The sequence below is a fragment of the Macadamia integrifolia genome, unplaced genomic scaffold, assembly GCF_013358625.1.
Source record: "Macadamia integrifolia cultivar HAES 741 unplaced genomic scaffold, SCU_Mint_v3 scaffold1607, whole genome shotgun sequence".
Taxonomy (NCBI): Eukaryota; Viridiplantae; Streptophyta; class Magnoliopsida; order Proteales; family Proteaceae; genus Macadamia; species Macadamia integrifolia.
The window spans coordinates 52,623-75,872 of NW_024868277.1; the positions used below are offsets into that span (position 1 = coordinate 52,623).

A 23,250-nucleotide genomic window follows, 5' to 3' on the forward strand; every position below is an offset into this window, starting at 1 on the left:
CAAAAAAGAACACGCATGATTAACTTGTTGAGTCTGTGACCTTATCAGATATAGATGTCTGACCTCCTCCTTTTTTCTTCCTCCTTTTTTTTTCTCCCATTGTTTTACCCTACTCGCCCATCAAAATAGCTCTATCCACTGCCTGAACTCCCATCATAGCGATCTCCCTTCTACTAATTGTAGAGGTAGGACCCGGAGCATGCCCAGAGGAAGAAATCCGACCACCCCTGCTCGTCAAGCCGCCTTGACTAGTACCCTGAGTCAGTCCCGTTCTCTTTGTATGTGATGACATTCTCACAGGACCCTACGACACCCTCGCTAAAGGGACTTCCTACTGAGAAGTATCCACCGTATCATAGATTGGGGAAGATCGAACCTGATACGGTCCACTTTCTTTTGAACCAGAATCCTGGTCTGAATCGGATTCTAATTCTGATTCAAAACCAGAATCAGACCCCTCCATGTCATCACTAGAGTCCTTCTTTGACTCAACTCTTTCTTGCACTAATCCCACATTTTCCGAAATAGGAAGATTTGTATTAGTCGAATTCAAATTAATTTAAATCTCACCTTCTTCTATGTTTGGAAATTGAGAAGAGATAATATTTGGTGAGTGTCCAGCGGATCCGTTTCCCTCTTCAATAGGTAACTACCCTTTATTTTTCAAATTCTGATTTGGAAGAGGCGGATTTGAAAATTTTCTTTCCAAAGAAGATCTAGAAATACCCAACGAGTCACCCCTGTCCGAGTCAACTCCATCTTCTTCGTATACCGCACCTGGTACCCTTACATTGTCACGAGCACTCTGCTTCTCATCCTCCGCCTTTTTGAGTGGACAATTATTTACTTGATGACCCATCCGCTTACAGAAACCACACTTTGCACAATTATCTTCATATATTACTCTCTGGCGAAAGCCAAAAATCTTAGTAGTAGCTGGTTCGAATCTCTCTACTTGAACCTCCTCAACACGAGTAGCAGCTTCCGAGCTATCAACTTCAATCAACACTCGGGCAAAGTATCCCAAGATACCTTGTCTAGTATGATTATCCAGGGCAACCAGACGTCCTACCGCCTTCGTAATAGAGAGAAGGACATTATCATGCCAGTATTCCAAGGGAAGGTCTGGAAAACGAACCCACATGAGCTTCATGAAGGAATTTTTTTCATGGATGTTAAAATCCATTTCCAGTGTTGAAGCCGAATTAACTGTCCACGCACATGCAAAGGGTTCTTCTCCAAATAGCCGCCTTATAGCCCTCACATCGCAATTGAAAAATTACATAGCCTTTTCCTAGAGGGTGCATCACAACCCCTTGACTCAATTTCCAGTTATCTCTTGCCTCTTGTCGTAAATCATCCAAAGATAGAAGACGAAAATTTACACGGCCTATGAGAGAAAACCTGAAATTCTGTCTCTTTGCTTCATAATCATTCTGTGGTATGATGATCCTTGTAATGTTTCCTTCTTGAATCAGCTCTGGGAGCGAATCAATTGCAGGCCATGAGGCGAGACCTATAGCCCTTGCATAAGAACGAGTAGGTGCATTCACCTCCGGCCCCTGAGGAGGAGGTCCTCGATCCAAAGCTTCGCGATCACCATTATCCATATCACCACCTTCAGAGCACCTCTCTTCCATCCCTCAAAATCGCTTGGCGATTACCATTTCAACAAGAAACGGAATCTATAAACTAATCTCTCAACATTTTATGGAGACGAAGTCAACTGAACACAAATTATACCGTCTAGTGCGAGGAAACAATGCTCGACCTATCAAGCCTTCAGAATACATTAGGTCTGGCCATGTATTTGAATCTAAGTCTATCTCGGGGATTGAAGGGGTTAATCCAGTCGAACCAAATAAAGCCAATCTAGGGCCCAAGAGGCGCTGAAACCCCAGGGCACATCTTGTTCGCGGATGACATCTTTATATTCACCAATGCTTCCCAGAGGTATGTCAACAATCTAAAATTTTTTTTGACAAAATATCAAGAATTTTCAGGTCAATGCATCAATCTTGATAAAAGTAAGCTTTTCCTCAGAAAGATTAATTCAGCAAGGAGGCAAAATATCTCTAATATTTTGGGAATTCGAAGTTGTAGCTTCCCTAAAAAATATTTAGGGGTTGAAATCTTTAAGGGTCGGTTAAAAAAAAACACTCTCATGCTTGTTATGGACATTGTGAAGAAGCGCCTTGCAGGGTGGAAGGGTAAGCTTCTTTCAATGGCGGGAATAATAGAACTAGTCAGATCTGTGATCTCTAGCATCCCTACTCATAATTTTGTTGTATACTGGTGGCCCTCATCTCTTCTAGCTACTATGGAAAGATGGATGCAAAACTTTATATGGACAGGGGAGGTGGAAAGTACGAGAGCAATTACAATGAAGTGGAATACTCTGTGCAAGCCCAAAGATGAAGGGGGCCTAGGGATCAGGAAGCTAAGAGACTCAAATAAAGCTATGCTGTGTAAAATGGTTTGGAGAATTAAACATGGGAAATCGAACGCTAGCTCTTTCCTTCGTGCAAGATTTGTTAAGAAGGATGGTAAATTTTCCAAGGGAAGCAGGACTTCATCAATTGCCTTGGGGATTCAGAAGTCATGGCACTTTGTGTCAGAGTACGAGAGGTGGGTTATTGGCAACGGCAATTTGACAAACTTCTGGAAGGATAAATGGTGGGGACCTAAATCTCTGATGGAGAAGATCCAGACTATGGACCTTTCCCCCCCTAATACTAATGCCAAAGTGTGTGATTTTATCGAGGATGGTCAATGGAACTTCCCTATAGTACAGTCTGAACTTTTAAATAATATTTTTAACTCTATCAAGGAGATAGCTATTTGCCCTGCTCAGATGGAGGACTTCTGCGTCTGGGAATTATCTCCTATGGGGAATTTTTCTACGGCTTCTACATGGGATGAAATTAGAGAAAAATCCCCAAAAGTTCCTTGGTTCTCTTTGATTTGGAGGAAAGGTCTTCCCCCACGGTATTCTACCCTAGGATGGCGGCTTGCTCATAGGAAACTTCCAATGGACGAGCTGATCAAAGCGAAAGGCATCATGATGGCATCGAGATGCTTCCTTTGCAACCAAGATGAAGATGGCATTGACCATGTCTTTATTCACTGTCCATACTCAACTTGCATATGGGAAAGGTTCTGTGCTTGTTTTGGGATTTCTTGGCCGATGCATCAATCTATAGAAGGTTTGATAAAATGGTGGAAGTCCAAGGCAAGAATCTTAAACTTAAAAAACCCATGGCTACTGAGCTTCTCAATCATTGCCACTAATATTTGGTGGGAGAGAAATAGACGAAGCCATGAGGACAAGGCTCGATCCGATGCGCATATTTTTGAATTTATTTGCCATGAGCTTGGTATTTTTTGGGGTAGTTCGAAGGGTGAAGTGAAGAGCATCAGAGATCTCTCATGCTATAGGAAATTGGGGTTACATATAGAGGCCCCTAAGTGTATTCCGCCTTTAGCAGTTCATTGGTGTAAACCCCATTCGAATTGGTTTAAAATCAATGTAGACGGGAGTTCTCTGGGGAACCCAGGAAGGGCAGGTGCTGGTGGCATTGCTCGTAACAAAGAGGGTCAGATTTGCAACTCTTTTAGTATTTATTTAGGAATTAAAAAAATCTTCGAGGCTGAGTTTGAAGCGGTTTTGGAAGGTCTGATCATGGCAAAGAGATATGGTGCGAGAGAAGTGTGGGTTGAGTCAGATTCTGCTGGTGTGGTGTCTGCTGTGCAGAAGAACCAAGTCCCATGGTTTGTGCTCCAACGATGGAGAGCTATTCTCCCATATTTGAACTCTATTTCGTGGAAAATTTCTCATTGTTTTCGCGAGGCAAATGTGGTTGCAGATTATTTGGCAAGGAAGGCTTCAAAATCAGGAATCACAGAAACCTCTATGACATTCCCAAGTCATATTATGATGGAGATTGAGAATGATGCAATGGATAGGCATAGATTCAGATTCTGCTAGGGTGCTTCTTGCTTTCTCTGCTGATGGCCATGCCGAAGGTGGAGAGAGCAAGTTTCTCTAGCGGTCTTGGCTGTGTTTCCTTTCTTTTTCTGTTGGTGTATTTTCGCCTTTTATTTTAATAATAGCATCTTTTAACAAAAAAAAAAAAGAGTGCACAATTTTAAGAATTTGAATAAGATCGTGCAGCCCCTGCACCCAGACATAGAGGGGCAGTGAAATTATGCCCCCATTTCTATAAAATTAAAAAAATCCATTCCCTATTTATGCCCATATGCACCTCTCCTTTAGTCCATATTGGAAAAGGGGCCACAGTACCAATTCTTTCTCCTCTTTTAATAAATGCAAGTAAAAGAACTAAAAAAATCTATGCATGATTGACGTCCATCAAGATAGAAGTTATAAACCAGGAAAGCTTAGTTTGCTATGAGCTATTCCTCCCATATGTGGGACTCACTACTTCTTGACCAAGTCGGCATTTTGCAAAGAATACAAATCCCATAAATACTTCATTTCTTCAAATTGGCATTGCTCAACCATGTCATACTATTGAATCTTTAGCCAAAAATTATTAATAACTGGATTGACTACTCATTCATTTTCTTAAGGATTTCGATCGTTACCTGGTTGCATGGTCATGCACCAGCATGGGACCAAAGCGGTGTGGGGGGAGGGCATAGGAAGGCATAACCAGATAGTTTTTATTTTTTTTTTTATTTTTTATTATTATTATTTTTTACCTCAAACGTTTTCTCGTTACTGGCTTGAGAGGAAAGGAAAGACTTCACACCTCACAAATTAGCCCAGATATACCCTCTCCCTATTATCAAGGCTGGACTTAGTCTTGGCAAGCAACCAACGGTGCCGTTTCTCCTTTCACATCACTTGTTATATGTTAGCTCTGCTAATACTAGCCCCACCTACCTTGTTTTCCATTTTGAAATATCTAATATCCTTCTTAAAGATCCTATATGTATCAAAACTTTAGTTGGAATCTACTTTCTCTATCACTTTCTAATAGTAAATGCCTCTTTTGTTGCTTTCCATTTACTTAAGACAACCAAAGTTGTCATCTTGACTTGCATTACTTCAGTATGATAAAATCTTCATTCTCTACTGTCCACAAGATTCTGTCTATCATGATAATTATGATCAACCAGCTGTTTCTATCTCTGGTTCTTCCGAACAATATGTACATGGTTAACTCTCAATGGGAAAGATATACAAAAAGAAAAGGCGTACTTGGTTCACTAGGTTCCCGCATGTGCGAGGTGGGAGGGGCAGTACCTTACCGTTGGATCAAGCGTGCTCCTTAAGAAAGATATACGCAGAACATCTATAATTGATGCAGCTTCATTGGAAGCTATAGATCGCGAAAATCAAACACACTCCTCCCAGTGTGCAACCATGCAATATGAAAAAAAAAAAAAAAAATCGAAAACAAAAACAAAAAAAAATACAAAACAAAAACAAACAACAAAAACAAACAAAGAAACAGAAAAAAAAAAAAAAAAAAAAGGAAAAATACAGTTTTTCAATACTACAGTGGAACTTTTTTTTTTTTTATGGTTTTGGGTGAACACTGTTGTGAAACTCTCCAAGCTTAAAGTGTGTCAAAGAAAATTCTAGTTCATTCATTCACAAAGAGTAATTCCGAAACAAATTACATATAAATTGGTGGAGAAAAGGCTAAACGAAATTCTAAATCACATGCCTTAATATGTTAATCTAATGGCTGAAATCAAATACCAAAAACAATTGAGACAAAACCTAGTCAAGATACCCTAATGGCCTAATCGATGGAAGGGGGTTTCCTTGACACAATGGTTGCTATTATTTTTTTCGGTAAAAAGGTCAATGGTTGCTATTAAAATAAAGAAAAACAAGGAAAAGAGTTGCGGCCAAAACCATGAACCAGGGACTGCCAAGGTTGGACGAGACTTGTATGCTTTGTAGCAGGATCCCAAAGACAACGACTTCCCATATTCATAACAGATCACTTCCCAAGCTTGGAAATGACCTGCCCCTGTCATCATCTAAGCATCTTTGTAAAAATACAGAAATAAACTGAATTGAAAAATATCCTAAGAATTAACTTGGTAGGGGAAGTGTTCTCATTCCTTAGTAACTGCTAAGAAGCTTCAAGAATCCTTCCATTTTTTTTTTTTTTCTCGATAGTTAAGCACTTAGGCCCCCAAGTATATGAACAAGTTGGGTTAGCTTCCATCATGGTGGTTGGACTAGGTTTTTTGCTTCTCCTTATGGCCTTAAGATAAGCTGATCTCCATAACAACTTGGGGTGGTTGCATTGGGCTGCTTCGACCTTTTCAGTTATGATGCTTAGGCTTGCATCAATCATCATACTCCATAAAATCAACTCACCAATAGGTGTGGGACACGTGGCAAATAACCATAAACTAAGGGACTCTCCAACTCAAAAGTACCTACCTACTGGGGCAAATAGGGTATTTCCTTATGAGGATTAGGGTTTCATGACACCTATCTTATGAAAGGGAAAAGGAAAGCTAAGAAATGACAGGTCACTCTCTCCCTCTCACACACTCTCCACTACTCTAATAATTTATTTTTTTTCTGAAAACTTAAGCATTGGAGCCCCTTGGCCGGAGCATGCTTCCGACCCCTTTACTTGTAGGTTTATTTTCTAAAGCCAACAATCAGATTTCTGCATCAAAACCATCTCGGTGACCTTTACTAATTATGCAAGTCCATCATGCAACTAGTTCATCTGATATAGATGGGACTTCCACAGCTTTAGAATGCCTAAGAAACCCATCTACTAACCATGGTCAGATAGGAGTAAAACAGAAGGAAATGTGACCTATTGAGCTTAATACTCAATTGGGTAGTTTGCATAGTTGCATTAGTTTATTAGTTGTTTAAATCAGTAACCATGCGTGACTGGTCTAATCCTTACCGTTAAGAAACTTGGATTAATCAAAGAAGCAAAGAAAATCAACATCACTTAGCTATGCTACTCCCTATATTTTCTTGGTTTCCATTGGGCCCCGCATGGAAAATTATTATTGAAAGAGCCCATGGGGCCCTACCTGTCAAATACATCAATCAGTTGTGGACCATGCATGCATGCTGTCTATAGTTTAGTCAGTAAGAATTTCCAACTCAACGAAGTCAGACGTATCTTAACCAATTTTTCCATTGGCTACTGTTTATATTCCAATAATTTTATCTCTACTAGTCCAACCAAATTCTTTCTTCTTTTTCTTGCATTGCCTATTGAGCTCAAGATTAAAGTTCATTAACACTTGCCCTTTTGAGGTTAGAGATGAAGTGCTTATTAGTCCAAGTTGTTTTGCCTTTGATCATCTTAATATTCTCTCTGAGTCATCTCTTCATTGGCAATCAATTTGGCGTATCGGCTCAAAATACAACCATTCCCTTCAATGTTGGGTGATTCTTAATTTCAATAAACTGGTTGGGAGAATTTGATTGAGCTGCATCTCCATGGCATTATCTGATTTCTATGAAACTCACAGTTTCTACAAAACAAGACTGGTTCTCCACACCAGGGATTCCAAGAACAGTGTGGTCCATGCTGCTTCTATGGGTAACTAACAACTCTTTCTCTTCTTCTTTAGTAGTTGCATTTGTTCATTTTTTATTTTTTATTTTTTGCCTTCCCCTCTTTGTTATAGTAAATTTCAGTTTTTCAACGGGATTTGGATTGTTTATCATATCATGTTCTATTTATGCAGTGAATGACATAGCTAAAGAGATTTTACGCAAAGCTTCAACAAAATTGCACCTTATTCTACTGCCTACACATCGTTTGGGATATCTTCCATTGAGGAAGATCCATATATAGTCTGTCTAGAATAACATTAATTCGGTGGTTATATCAATCTGTCTTTGACTGTGTTAGGAAATAATAATACATCAGTACAGTGATTTGAAAAGAAAAACAAAAAGGAGTTCATACACATACAGAACACAAAGATTTAAGTGGTTCACACAAGATGGGCTACATCCATGGCAATCGATAATCAAAGTTTCCACTATTCTGATAAAGAAATTACAGTACTCTAACCCTCACCTATTTACAAGATAACTCCCTATATAGAGTGTTTTGATGCTTTACAATATAGAGAAATCTTATGGTGCAATCTCCCTCATTGAATTGCTCAAACTCAAGGATTGGAGTACTTTCTTTGCAACTCAAAATCTGTCCTCAATATAAAAGAATAGAACCTTTAACCAAAGATATTACAACCCCCTCTTAGACTTCCAAGTTGTGACATGGACCAATTACAAAATAAATAGAAAAATAAAACTTAAATAGAAAATCTAGTAATCGAAAACTAGTTGAGGTATTCCATGAGTTGTTGAAGTCTTCCATACCTACCAGTCTTGTAACTCTTGATTCTGGTAGGAGATTCTCCTCTTTGGATACTAGGGAGAGGGGAAAGAGGAGCATACTAACGAGGAGCGGTGAATGCGAAAATGGCAAGCGGTCAGGAGGTGAGGAATGGGCAGGATGAAGATGAAAACGACGGTGGTGCGAGGGAGGACCTGGATTGAGGTCTGGTGTTTCACGGACAAGCTGTTCAGACAGAGGGAGTGGAAGGACGGCCTTCTCCCAATAAGACTTATGCCAACGTTGTTGGCAATGTGGCATGGCCGAAGATAGACTCTCTTCCAGAACCGATTCAAGCAGGTAACATAAAGAGGATCATAATCCCTCAGTAGGATTACGAATCAAAAAGACAGTTATTCAGATTTGCCTTGATAGGGCATGTTAATTTTCGTCTGATATCCTTAGAAAAGTTGCACCAGGAAGCACGAGATAATTGGAAATTGAGTCAAGGTGTGGTAATGCATCCCTTAGGGAAAGGGTATGTTATTTTTCAATTCAAATGTGAAGGGGACAAGGCAGCAGTTTGGCGGAGGAGTCCTATGAAAATTGGTGAGCAGATGATACGTTTCCAGCACTGGAAACCGGACTTCAATATTCATGAGAAGCAATCATGGACAAAACTCGTGTGGATCCATTTCCCCGACCTTCCACTCGAGTATTGGCATGAGAATGTGTTACTGTCTATCGCTAAAGCGGTAGGTTGTCTTGTTGCCCTTGATCGCAAAACAAGGGAAGGTCTAATGGGACACTTTGCTAGAGTTCTGGTTGAGGTGGATGTATCTAAGGTGGCTATTCGCGTCGACGAAGTGCAGGTGGAACGGATGGAACCAGGAACTTCAAAGATGTTTGGTTTTCATCAAAAGGTTCAATATGAAGATGGATTAGAACGGTGTGGATACTGGAAGAGAATTGGGCATCAGGTCGGAACATGCCGGCAGAAAAAAATTGATGATGAAAAGGAAGATGATCGAGTAAGGACGGTGAATGTTCCAGGAGCTGTGTACGTTGAAGATGGAGTTGACTCAGTCCGTGCAAACTCAAATCGATCTCAATTTCCAAGTAAGGAAAGATCGGTAGAGGAGGATTCTCATATATCTCCATTAAATAATTCCTTACATGGAGCGGCTGAAGGGGGTAAGGAAAGATCGGTAGAGGAGGATTCTCATATATGTACATTAAATAATTCCTTCCATGGAGCGGCTGAAGGGGGTAATATTCAAGTGGTGTTGGAACCTTCTCCTTTGGTTGGAAAGTCAATCTTGATGGAGCCGATTGAAAATTTAAATTCAAATGTGGGAGTGTTAGTGATGGAGGAGGGTGAGGCGGCAGATTGTGAGGCTGATTCAGTTGGAGAATCGGATGTGAATTCAATTGAGGAGGAAAACGGTTCTCAAGGTCAGTCCCTAAACCAAGCCGGTTTGATTGGGATTGGTTCAAACTGGGCCACAGCGGTTCAAGTCTCTTGGCCTAGGAGAAATCAGGCGACAAAGGGCAAAGGGGGTGGAGGTAGTGTTACCAGTGGGGGGTGAAGCTTTCCTTTGGACTCAGTTCAGCCTCGCGACGAAGACGCGATGGTGCACCAGATGCCTACGACTATGATTACAGAAGGCAGGGTTGCTCAAGTTTTTCATTAAGTGGAGGAGGTGGATAGAGTTATTGCTGCTCGTGAGAAGGGGAGAAAGGCAGTGTCCAAAGTTGGTAAGGCTAGCAAGAAGCGTGTTGGTCAGGCCAAGAGGCCGGACATTGGTGCTGCTAAGCAGTGTTAATGATGAAAGCGCTCTTTTGGAATATCAGAGGTGTGAAGAAGGCTACTGGTGTTAAGGCCTTACAATCCATTTTTAGGGATCATACCCCAGATATAGTTTGCTTGGCTCAGCCGATGGTAAAGGTCAGTGACTTCCCCTCCTTGTTGATCAACAAGTTAGGGTATGCTGCGGATTTGATCCATAATCATCGGCAGGACAAGGTTCCGAATCTTTGGATTCTTTGGAAGCTAAGTACCCCTCGCCCATCGATTATTTCTATATATGATCAACAAGTTTCAGTCATAGTGAATTGGTTTGGGAGTATTGTAGGTCTTTCCTTTGTTCATGCAAATTGTTTCAAGGTCAGGCTTAGAGAGCTCTAGATGGAATTAGGTGCGGTGGTTCTTCCTACTGTCCCTTGGTCTGTGATAGGGGACTTTAATGCCATATTACTATCTACTGAGAAAAGGGGTCCAGGAAGATTCAATACGAGCTCTGCGGCAGATTTCCAAGCGATGGTGGATGCTTGTCTATTGGTGCAAGTGCCATCACAGGGGAAGAAATTCACTTGGACTAATAATCGCAGAAGAGGGCATGTGGTCGCTGTTCTTGATAGGAGTTTTTGTAATGAGATGTGGCTGGATCTCTTCAAAAACATCTACCAAAAAGTTCTTCTGAGAACGTCTTCTGATCATGCGTCAATTCTAGTAGTGTCAGCGGTGACACCAAAACCAGGTAACATCCTGTTCAGATTCAATAATTTTTGGATGGAGAATGAAAATTTTGACAAATTCATTCAGGAGGTGTGGAATAAAGAGGTCATAGGGAATCCTATCTATGTTCTATCTCAGAAACTTAAGCAGGTTAAATTGTGTATAAAGTTGTGGTCAAGAAATAATTTCCCTAATGTAGATGAAGAAGTAAGGAAAGTTACTGAGCAGCTGAGTTCAGTGCAAGATGATATAGAGGCTATAGGGATGTCTGATGAATTATTTGGTAAAGAGGCTGATACCAAGACGGCTTTGCTCAAAGCTACTCAAATGCAGGAAAATTTACTGTCTCAAAAAGCAAAGCAAAGGTGGATGAAAGATGGGGACAGAAACTCAAAATTTTTTCACATTTCTGTGAAAATGAGGTGAGCTCGCAACCAAATATGTTCTTTAAAAAAGGAGGATGGATCATGGATTGATGATCAGCAGGGTCTATCTTCATACATATCTGAATTTTACGAAGATTTTCATGTGTAGAAACCAACTTCCCATCACATAAATTTGTTGGATTGTATTCCCCGGATGCTCTCGGAAGGTGATGTTTTCTCTTTGGAGGTTGTTCCTTCTTCTGAAGAAATAAAAAGAATGGTATGGGAATTGGATCCGGATAGCTCCCCGGGTCCTGATGGTTTTCCAGGATCTTTCTTTCGAAGGGTTGGAAATAAAGTGGAAGAAGATTTTTGTAGGGCTGTGACACATTTTTTTAGAGTGGGAATTCTTCCAAAGAGAGTGAATAATTGCTTCATTACTCTCATCCTGAAAGTGGTGGGTGCAGCCTCTCTTGACAAGTTCTGGCCAATATGCATGGGAAATTGTTTTTGTAAGGTGATATCCAAAATCATGGCGAGTAGAGTGTCTACGCTCCTCCCCAAGTTAGTCTATGAAGAACAAGGGGCCTTCCAAAAGGGTAAGATAATATCTGAAAATATTAGCCTTGCTTCTGAGTTATCAAATCTGATGTTCTCTGCAGTTAGGGGTGGTAGGATGGGGATCAAAATTGATGTCCAGAAAGCCTATGACTCCTTGTCTTGGGATTTCCTATTTGTAGTTTTACAGAAGTTTGGTTTTTCTCAAAATTGGATTTTGTGGATCCAAGAAATTTTATCTACTTCAAGGATTTCTATGTTAGTCAATGGAGGGCTAGTGGGTTTCTTTGGTGCAGGGCGTGGTCTTCGTCAAGGTGATCCCCTCTCTCCCATTCTTTTTATTTTGGCTGAGGAAGTCTTGTGCAGAGGCTTAAAAAAAATGGTAGTAGAGGGATCTCTCAAGTCGTTGCCGGGTCCAAGAGGAGTGGTTACCCCAACCCACCTGTTATTTCCTGACGATATATTTATTTTTATAAATGTGTTAGTTAAATATGTTAAAAATCTTCATTCTTTTCTATCAAAGTATCAAGATTTTTCAGGCCAGCATTTCAATTTGGACAAGAGCAAAGTTTTCTTTGGCAAGGTAGCGCCTCACAGGAAGCAATTTATTAGCGACTAGCTAGCAATTCAGACGTCCAGGTTCCCGACAAGGTATCTTGGTGTAGAAATTTTTAAAGGAAGAGTGACAAAAAATCACATGCTTCCTCTGTTGGATAAAATTAAAAGCAGATTATTGGCTTGGAAAGGGAAGCTTTTATCGATGGCAGGTCGGATTGAGCTGGTTCGATCAATTATTTTGAGCATTCCATTACACAATTTTGCAGTTTATTGGTGGCCTCAGTCTACCATTAAAACTATGGAACAATGGATTAGAAATTTCATTTGGTCGGGTCAAATGGAGGAGCAGAAGAAAATTGTGGTTAAATGGGAGGATAGCTGTAAGCCCAAGGTGGAAGGGGGCCTGGGTATTAGGAAGCTCCGTGATGTGAATAAGGCTTGTCTGTGTAAACTTGCTTGGCAGATAAAACATAAAGACTCCATAATGAGTAATTTCTTTAGAGCAAGGTTTGTAAATGAAGATGTCTCTCTCAGAAAGGGATACAAATCTTCTTCAATTTGGCCGGGGCTGAAGAAAGTGTGGCAGTTTGTGATGGATATGGAGAGGTGGACTGTTGGAAATGGGGATACGATCATGTTCTAGACGGATCGGTGGTTAGGAAACTCCTATTTGGCGAAGTCAGCAAATTTGGAGCAGGACGTTTTCAAAGGGAGATCGATACGCTTGGCTGATTTTATTCATGAGGGAGAGTGGCATTTTCCCCATGCTTCTTCTATTTTATTATCTGAGACTTTTGAAAAGGCTAAAAGAATTTCTATTTCTCAGTTGGAGGATATTTGCCATTGGAGGTTAACCAATTCAGGTGCTTTCTTTTTTAGCTCAGCCTGGGAGGAGATAAGAGGGAAGAAGCCGCAAGTCCCTTGGTTTTCTATAATCTAGGAAACCAAGTTGCAGCCACGCCAAACCGTCTTTGGATGGAGGTTAGTTCACAGCAAACTTCCAACTGATGACCAGGTGCGTAGGCAGGGAGTGATGATGGTCTCTAGATGCGGTTTGTGTGGTCAAGCGGAGGAAACATCCACTCATTTGTTTCTTCAGTGCGACTACATCAAAGCCTTGTGGAGTTTATTTTGTGTTTTATTTGGTGTTGTGTGGCCATATTTTGAAAGGATGGAGGACCTCTTTGAGTGGTGGAAGCGGAAAGCTAAGACGCTTACTTTCTCTAAGGTATGGCTCTGTGGAATTACCCTTATTCCACACTTTGTGTGGATGGAGAGGAATGCTAGATGTCATAATAGTGCAGCCACGCAGTACAAGCAATGCTTCGCAATGGTTAAGGGTGAAATTTGTTTGTTTGCCTCGGTTCATATTGCGCAGCCCCTTTCGATTTCTGATCTATTATGTGCTAGAAGGCTAGGCATTCCCCGTGTGGTTTGTAAGCGTAGGGAAATAATTGAAGTGTTCTGGTGTCCTCCTTTCCCTGGTTGGGTGAAGTTGAACACTGATGGGTGCTCTCTAGGTAACCCAGGGAAGGCAGGGGTTGGAGGAATCTTTAGAAATGAGATAGCAGAGTCCATCCTGAATTATAGAGAATTCGTTGATATTAAAATGAATTTTGAAGCTCAATTTTTGGCGATTATGGCTGGTCTTGAGCAGGCTAAGGATCATGGCTTTCAAAATCTCTGGATTGAATGTGACTCTGCGACTGTGGTGACCCTTCTATCTAAAGGTCTGATCCAATGGTTTATTCAGCAAAGATGGAGGGGCGTTTTACCTTTTATGAATTCTATAAATTGGAAGGTGTCTCACTGTTTCAGGGAAGCAAACACAGTGGCCGATGTCTTGGCTAAATCAGCGGCTCGTTTAGAAATTTCTTCTCCAGTGGCCGTCTGGCCAAGGTCGATGTCTATGGAAATGGATATGGATGCTGCCCAGCATCCTAGATACTGATTCCCTTAGCTTTTGTTTAGTAGTCTAAGGTCAGGGAGGCTTCCCTGCTGATGACAATGCCGAAGGTGGGGGGGTCTTTCCTTTCTATTAGTCTATCTGTGTTTGTTGCTATTTTGCTTTCTTGTACATCCCTTCTTTTATTCTTTTTAATACAAATCAACTTTTAGCGAAAAAAAAGAAGTCTTCCATACCTTGATGCAAGAATTGAGGTCTCCAATACCTTGATGCAAGAATCAATACTTTGATTCTTGTTCTAACATGAGTAATAACTTCCAAGTGGATTTTCTTTGCAGTTTTCAAAGCAAGAGTAACTTGTTGACATAGGGAAGAGCAAGAGGCACTTAAAGGTCTCTTACAGACTCCCGATAGTGAATTTTGCCAAGGGTGTTTGGGCTAAATTTTTTAATGTTTTTTGATAGTTTGGTCCACAATATTTTTCGCACTTGGTCATGCCTTGATCCGGCAGTAAATGAGTTTTGTGGGCTTAGGCCTTGATGCGGGTAGATATTCGTAAAGGCTTAGTTGTTGAGCTTGGAAATTCTCTTGTTCTTCAAATGAATTCATCTTCAAATTCTTGTTCCACCTAAAAAATACTTGAACTCTATCTGGACCAAATAAGAGTGTAGAAACTTCATCAAGAATGAGATGACTTGCAAAAAAGGGAAGAAATGCAATAAAAGTAGCTTCTCTACTGGAAATGGTAATACCCCATGTCATCCTTTTAGTTAGTTAGATTTGAATTGTGTACTTCAACAATGTTGGTGCTCGTTGTTGAGTTGCTAATGGCACGGGCAAGCATGAGACCAAATTATGGTGAAAAATTTGTCAAAAAATGATCAATATATGTACTATAGGTGTCAGACCTATGATATGAGTGTTTGTTCCATGCAAAAATAAATTTGAGAAATTTATTACGTGTCTTTCCAAAGATGAATTCAGCTGGAGATGGTAGCATTGAAACATGCATTTCAACTTTAAATGATGAGGGTGGGACATGAAGAATAGCGTCCCCTCCAAGTGTGTCTTGAGGAATGTCATTGTTAACCTCGTGACTTACATCATTTCCAAATCAAAAGTTGAAGTGACCATGTTCATAGGGTTATTTTGTTCGATATTCATCGAACACTAGTGGTACACATAAATCAACACATGCCATAGTGGTGTATGGAAGATAATCCTCTAAATCGAGTGGTACTTCACAAAATCATTAAATGTCATTTTGTACTTCTGAATAAAATTCTGGTTTGAGTGTTTCAAAACTTTCATATCCATTGACTTCCTCATCCGGGTACTAAATGAACTTGGGAGATTCTCCAAAATCAACCTAAGAAATGGTAGATGAACAAATCAAAATTTCGACATTGATTGAAATCGGTTTCGAGAATTTTGGTTTGTTGTCATTGAAGCTCCTCGAATGAACAGATTTTTGGCACTTTGAAAATGAAAAGCAAGTATTAGATGTCTCCCTAATCGGATGTTCGAACGTCGCAAAACGTTCTTTTATCACTCTATCTCAAGAATCAAGCCAACAACTTGATGCTGAAATTGCAACTTCTCAACCTCAAGAGCTAATTTAACAATATTTTTTCAAGTTTGTAAATTTTCATCTCTATGGCTTACTTGACTTATGGGCAGGTTTCTCCCCTCCAAAATCGATGACTTTCTCATACTCATAAAAGATTACTTTCCTAGCATGGAAAGTATCTGCTCGGTGACCTTTACTAATTAAGCAAGTCCATGTTTAGATAGAATTAAAATTGAAGGAAATAAGGTCTATTGAGCTTATAGTCAAACTAGAGATTGCATCAGCTTGTTGGTAGCTACAAAAGGGTAGGATTTATTATCTCAATTGTAAAATCCCATTTTCGGAAGCAGTTGGAAACAGGTTGCATAGTGGCATTAGTTTATTAATTGTTGAAATCAGTAACCACAACCAACCTATATGTTCCCTAGTTGCCATGGAGCACCGCATTGACAACTATTATTAAAAGAGCCCTTCGGACCATGCATGCAATTTTTTAGAAGCTTTTAATATTAGGGTAATTTACAACGCCACCCTCTAGAGAATGTCAATATTGGAGGGACATCCCCTATCTTTCATCAAATTTGACTTGGACCCCTTGCCGTTAGTCAACGTTATAGAATATACCCAGAATGCAGACATCAGGAGTTCATATTTTTTAAATACCATTTTGCCCTTAAAAATAATGGAGTACCAAAATTTCCCTTGAAGGTTTTATTCCCAAAATCAATAGAAAAATTCAAAGAAGAAGATTGATTTCCTTTTCAAATTGGCAGCTGCAACCCCTTCCGGCAATGGCATCTATGGCGGTTGTGAATGCGCAATGAAGGAGAAGGTCGCTGACAGTGACACAATGCCGAAAAGTGTGTGTGTGTGTGTGTGTGAGAGAGAGAGAGAGAGAAAGTGAAGCAGAGAGACTCGTTTTGTTGCAGTGGAAAAAGTAGGGATTTGAGAAAATGTTTTTGATGCGTCGAATATGAAGGTGGTGAGATCAATTCAATTACTGTAACCACCACCGGCTGGTTTGAGTTTGGCCTGGATGATCATGTTGGTGATGAAATCTAAAATATCATGAGCATCGTTAAGGAGACTCGTTTTGTTGTAGGGGAAAAAGTAGTGATTAGAGAAAATGTTTTTGATGTGTCGAATATGATGGTGGTGAGATCAATTCAATTTACTGTAACCGCCACCGGCTGGGTTGAGTTTGGCCTGGACGATCATGTTGGTGATGAAATCTGAAGCATCATGAGCGTCATCAAGGAGCTTCTTTATCTTAGCTTTGGATGTAATGTTCTGATTCTCCTCGAATTTCTTCCTAACCTCGATTGCCGACTCATTCAACATCAAAATGTCGCTAGCAAATGATTTCTGAGTCGCTTGAAGCAATGCTCTGTATGCATTCAATACTGTCGCGATCTTCCAACATTCTAAGGATCGTCATATTTCTCACATGCTATACTAAAAGCAGCTAACCAACAACCCCAAAAAAATCCCCAAATCTACGGTATCTACCCATCATAAGATAAACCAACAAATTATCACTCGCTATCAGAAGACAGTCCTGGACTAAGCCCAAAGGAGCTTCTATCGAACAAATCCGATGGAAAACCAGTCAGAAGAACGACGAAAGCAAGACCATCACCATCTTTTAGTGAAATCGAGAAGGAGAAGTATGTAGAGAAAGAGACATTGGCTTTTTCATTCTCCACCGACAAACCTAACAGGTTTCTTTCCCTATTTTGATTTTTACAGCTTCTCTTATCAGTTCATGGTTCCATCAAGTCAATCGAAGTTGGGAAATTTTTTTTAAGCTAAGTTGAGACTGGCTCTGCTCGTTCTCCTCTGATGGGTAGATGACTTCTTGGAAGAATTACGTTTCTTCATTGTTGTCAAAAATTCCAAACTGATTATCCGGTTTAGGTTCTTAGGGCATTACTTCAAGTTTCAATGAGTTTGGGTTTTCTATGGACGATGGTAGGGAGTCCATGGATTCAGGTTTCCTTTTCTTTAGCCATTTTTGGTTGAGAAAACCTACAATAATAGTTCTCTCTAATTTGGTGAAAGAGAGGGTAAAGAGGGGTAGAGGGGTATTTTTGGAAAAATAAAAATGGGTAAATTATCAATGTTTTACTCATAAGGGAAAAAGTGTCATTTCAAAGCATTCTGTAACCTTGACTGACGACAGGGGGTCCAAGTCCAATTTGGTGAAAAAGATGGGGTGTATCTCTAATATTGGCATTCTCCAAGGGGTGGCATTGTAAATTACCCTTAATATTATGATTTGGCAAAATTTCTCATGAATGACTTTTGAGCATTTCTTATAGTTTCCAATGACCTTATTTAATTGTCCAACTTGGTCTGGTTCTCAGCCTCTCAAATGTTATCAAGTAGACAACCAATTTGGTTTATTAAATAAGAACTTCCATGTCAACGAAGTCGACATAATAAATGTTTGAAGGAAGACAGAATTCAAATATCTTCTTTCTTTGTATTGCTTATTAAGCTCAAGACCAAAGTTCCTCCTTGATGTTAGAGATGAAGTGCTCATCAATCCAAGTTTTTTTGCCTTTGATCATCTTTATATTCTCTTTGAGTCATCTCTTCATTGGCAATCAAATTGGTGTATTGGCTCAAAATACAACCATTCCTTTCAATGTTGGGGTTGTTCTTGATTTCAATAAAATGGTTGGGAGAATTGGGTTGAGCTGCATCTCCATGGCTTTGTATGATTTCTATGAAACTCACAGTTTCTACAAAACAAGTCTGGTTCTCCACACCAGGGATTCCAAGAACAGTGTGGTCCATGCTTCTTCTATGGGTAACTAACAACTCTTCCTCTTTCTTCCTCCTCTAGTGGTTGATTTGTATATTTTTTTGCTTTCCCCTTCTGCTATGGTGAATTTCAGTTTCGTGAGGGGATTTCGATTGTTTATCATAGGAAAGGTTCTATTTACTTATTGAATGACATAGAAAAAGAGATTTTCCGCGAAGCCAGAACAAAATTGCTCCTTATTGTACTTCCTACACATCGTTTGAGTTATCATATGATCTATATGTAATGGAATTAGAGTTTTGTAATTTCTTCATCAGAATAGTGGAAGATTTGGTTATTGCTCGCCATGGATGTAGCCTATCTTGGGTGGACCACGTAAATCTTTGTGTTGTGTATGCATATGAGCTCTTTTTAGTTTTTCTTTTACAAATCGTTGTACTGCTGTGTTGTTAATTTCTAACACAATCTCATAAAGATTGATGCGTTACAATATAAACGACTTTCAAAACACTCTGTTCATGCTGCTTGAATCTATTCCATCACTTCTCCAATGTAAGGTGTGATAATGAAAAAATGCAGCAGTCCTTTTGCCTTGTCGTGTATTATGATGAGAGCAAATGTACTTTGTGAGTGCATAAGTTAGAAATGAAGAGACAGATAAATGAAGTTCTTTATTTAATGCAGCTCTTGATCTACTAAAGAACATAGAAGTACAAGCAATTATTGGGCCAGAAACATCATCTCAGGCCAACTTTATGATTGATCTTGGAGACGAAGCTCAGGTGCCCATTATATCTTTCTCTGCAACTAGTCCTTCTCTTTCTTCAACTCAAACTCCTTATTTTGTCAGGGCTTCCCTCAGTGACTCCTCTCAGGTAAAAGCAATTGCTTCCATTGTCCAATCCTTCGGATGGAAGGAAGCTGTACTGATATATGAGTCCACTGATTATGGTAATGGAATTGTACCTTATTTGGTCGATGTGTTTACAGCAATCGAGACTCGTGTCCCTTACAAAAGTGTCCTTTCTCCTTCAGCCTCTGATGATCGAATTCTTGCAGAGCTTTACAAGTTGATGACAATGCAAACTAGAGTATTTGTCGTGCACATGACATACTCAATCGCTGCTCGTTTATTTCTGAAAGAAAAAACTATTGGAATGATGGATGAAGGATATGCCTGGATTATCACAGATGGGCTATCTAATCAACTGAATTCCATGAACCTCTCGGTTGTCCATTCTATACAAGGTGTACTAGGTGTTGAGCCTTATGTGCCCATGTCTGATAAGCTTAAGAACTTTAAGATCAGATGGAGATACAAGTTCCACAAGGAAAACCCAGTTATGGAAAGTGCTTCTCTTAACATTTTTGGACTGTGGGCATATGATACTGTCTGGTAGGGGTGTCAACGGTCCGGTTTGGTGCGGTTTCGGTCCGGTTCCACCGGTTTCGGTGTGATTTTAGACCTGACCGAAACCGACCCATTAAGGATTTATCGGTTTCGGTCCGGTGTCGGTTTCGGTGCGGTTTGGGTTCGGGTTGATACCGGTTTTGTTTTATCAAGTTGATTTCAGTTTGGATCGGTTTTTTAAACCGGTATGGTGGAGCCATTAGGAAACAATAAACTGACCTGCTGAAAACCAATATTTGACAATTCAATTAATATTTGAAAAATGAAAAACAACCAATATATTTAACTTAAAACTAATTAACTATTTAACTTAAAACTAGTTAACAATTCCCCATTATATTATTATGTTTGGAGATTGTTAATTAACTAGGACTTGATGAGATATAGAAAACCAATTCAAAACAAGATTGTATCAATAGAGACCTTATACAACTTGGAGCCTTAGACGAAGACAGGTAAAAATAGTTTGAAGTGGAAAGAAACTAAAAGCAAAACTCAAACAGAATTCCACACTATACTAGGAATATAATTCTCACTAAGACTAGAATTTCTAAAGAAATTTGGAATTTTGAAACAAATGAAACCGTGCGCCATTCTTCTTCTCTTGGCATTGATGCTAGTGCCTTGTCATTCAAAAACTTTGATGCATCATCCACAAGCTTTCTCAACACCTGAAAGCAGAAAGAATTAGTGTTTTCTCATTAGCAAGATAAATGAAAACTATATTTCAAACCCCACGAGTGAAAAATAAAATTCAAGCATACAGTAGAACACTAATACAGGGAAAAGTTTTCCCAACAAGAACAGCAGCAACTACCGATTTATCTTTCTTACAATATATACAAATTAATTGTCATTGAAAATATTATAAGGCCTAAAAAACGAAAAATAATCTACAAGTAGAACAAAAGATATGACAATAACTCCAGTAGATCCAAAAGCTTTTAAACTAAACAAAGCACACACATGAAAAGCATAGTTGTCAAGGTGGCTAAATGACCCAAGGCGGTGGAGAGGTGAAAAACAAAAATGACACCAACAAGCCGCCAAGGCACACCTTGACAACTATGTTAATAGAAATCTAGATCAATTGTAAATGCTTTAAAATTGAGAAGACTCACTTCCTTCCACAAAAAAATGAAACCAAGTGCTACAGTAAAAGATGCGACTGGGAAAAAAATGAACAAACAATTGCACATCAACAAGTGAAGATATCATGTAGAAATATTAAGAAAAAAGTCCAGGTTGATCACCATGAGATCCCTTAGACTGTAAAGCAATAAGGCTATAGTTCCAAAGACAAACCTGCAATAAATATCTTTCCAATGGCTCCCACAACACTGTTGTCATTTATCCACAGGTATATCCAAAGACAAACCTTATCAAATCATCTACAGTTAGACCATACAGAAAATAACAAGCAATAGAGGCATTATAATACCTAAAGCACTAACCAATGTTCAACTAATGAATATATGTAACAGAATAAACCCCTTGAAGATATAAATTTGGATAACCCATGTTGTTGTGCAACTACCACAGCATGCAAAAAGCAATAACAACCAGCAAACAAATCAGAGATGTTAGAATTTGCAGGTACCTAGGAAGGTCTTTCTCTTGTTGCAGGCACATTGAGCTTATCCTTCTCTAGGAGTAGGACCAGCTGAAGAACTAGCTACTGCACCTCTCTCATTTTCAATGTGCAATAGTTCCAGTATATTTCCAAGTGCATTATCCACATCAGTGGGATCATCAAAAGGCTCAGCTACATACAAAGTAAAATAAGACACTAATTAACTAATTAAGACAATTAAAAATGAAAAATATACTAAATGAAAAATTACCTCTGAAGTCTATATCAAACATCCAATCCCGAAGGCATATTAATGCTTCAGCATTGGTAGGTAGGAGTTTGCTCCGATATTTATCAATAACACGGCCCCCTGCGCTAAAAGCCGACTCTGAAGCAACTGTGGAAACTGGTATAGCCAAGACATCACGAGCCATTCGAGCCACATCTGGATACCTTGACCCATTTGCTTTCCAAAATGCCAACACATCATACTCATCATATTCATTATCATTGAATGGGACCTTGGGTTCATCTAGATATATATCCAATTGAGATTTATTTCCATTATCCATCTCAGCAAGCTCGGATACCATAAATTCCTATGAAAATTGAGAAATAGCCGAAATATGAATCATTAATAAGATTAGCAATGAATGTTGAAAAATTGTATTAAAAAATAAATCAAAATTACTATCAGAATGTAAATTTACTTACAAATCTTGTTCTAGATCTCCCAGGACGATGGGTAAGTGTAGGAACATCATAATCACTTGGTTGCATACTCTTGTACTCATCAAACAATTGATATAAAGAATTCCTCACATTGTTGCACATTGTAGATGCATTTAAATCCAGGTTGCAAAGCTTAGAAAATGCCCAAGTCACAAAACTAAGTTTATATCGAGGATCAAACACCAAAGCAATGGCCAAAATTGGACTATATTCACTCCAATATTTGTCAAATTTTTTCTTCATTTCCACTGCCATTGGCTTCATAAAGTTGAGCCCACGTGATACCTCTTCTAATAAACTTTTGTGAATCTCCCAAACATTTTCAAAATATAAATTTGCTGTGGGATACTTGAAACCAGAAAGCAAAACAGTAATTGCATAGAAGGGATACAAAAAACTCGTTAATCTCTCAATCTTCAACCATTGTTCAGAACTAGGACAAGTTTTAAAGTTGTCATCCACTAGTCCAAGGTTCTCAAATGCTTTACAATAAAATAATGCAGAATCAAGCATGAGATAGGTTGAGTTCCACCTTGTGGAGACATCAGCACGTAAGCCCTTACTACTTTGTAATCCCAATTGCTTACAAATTTCCAAGAATTTTACTTTTCTTGCATGTGATCCTTTCACATAGGCTATACTAGATCGCACCAACACCACAGAGTCATCTATGTGTTTCAGTCCATCTTGTACAAATTTCCAAGAATTTTACTTTTCTTGCATGTGTCCCGCACAAAATCTTGGTCAACTTTTTGGTCTCTTAACATCACTTTCCCATCATTTACACCAAAAATCATTTGGGTGCTTGTGTTTCCTTTGTTTTCCCTTTTTGGGCAATGTAGAATATGTCTCCTAAGGCTTCCAGTTCCATTAATATTACTATCAGCCCTATAAACTTGCTTACATCTTTTGCATTCAGCTCGATTCTTCCCATCATCAAAACCCTGCCCATCAATGATTGTGAAATCATC

The 23,250-nt window shown here is 39.3% G+C and overlaps 2 protein-coding genes across 2 annotated transcripts; one reads left to right on the forward strand and one right to left on the reverse strand.

The window, feature by feature from the left end:
* Window positions 1-18,288: 18,288 nt before the first annotated feature.
* On the forward strand, window positions 18,289-19,963 carry LOC122064323 (glutamate receptor 2.7-like). The gene is made up of 2 exons (XM_042628028.1): window positions 18,289-18,608; window positions 19,248-19,963. Exons 1-2 carry the CDS (start codon window positions 18,317-18,319, stop codon window positions 19,961-19,963), a joined length of 1,008 nt encoding a protein of 335 aa, XP_042483962.1. The 5' UTR covers window positions 18,289-18,316.
* Window positions 19,964-20,095: 132 nt separating this feature from the next.
* On the reverse strand, window positions 20,096-22,968 carry LOC122064327 (zinc finger BED domain-containing protein RICESLEEPER 1-like). The gene is made up of 3 exons (XM_042628034.1): window positions 22,262-22,968; window positions 21,819-22,146; window positions 20,096-21,739 (listed from the first exon to the last, which is right to left on the reverse strand). The coding sequence occupies exons 1-3, from the start codon at window positions 22,790-22,792 to the stop codon at window positions 21,612-21,614; spliced, it is 987 nt and encodes a 328-aa protein (XP_042483968.1). The 5' UTR covers window positions 22,793-22,968; the 3' UTR covers window positions 20,096-21,611.
* Between the last annotated feature and the right edge of the window lie 282 nt (window positions 22,969-23,250).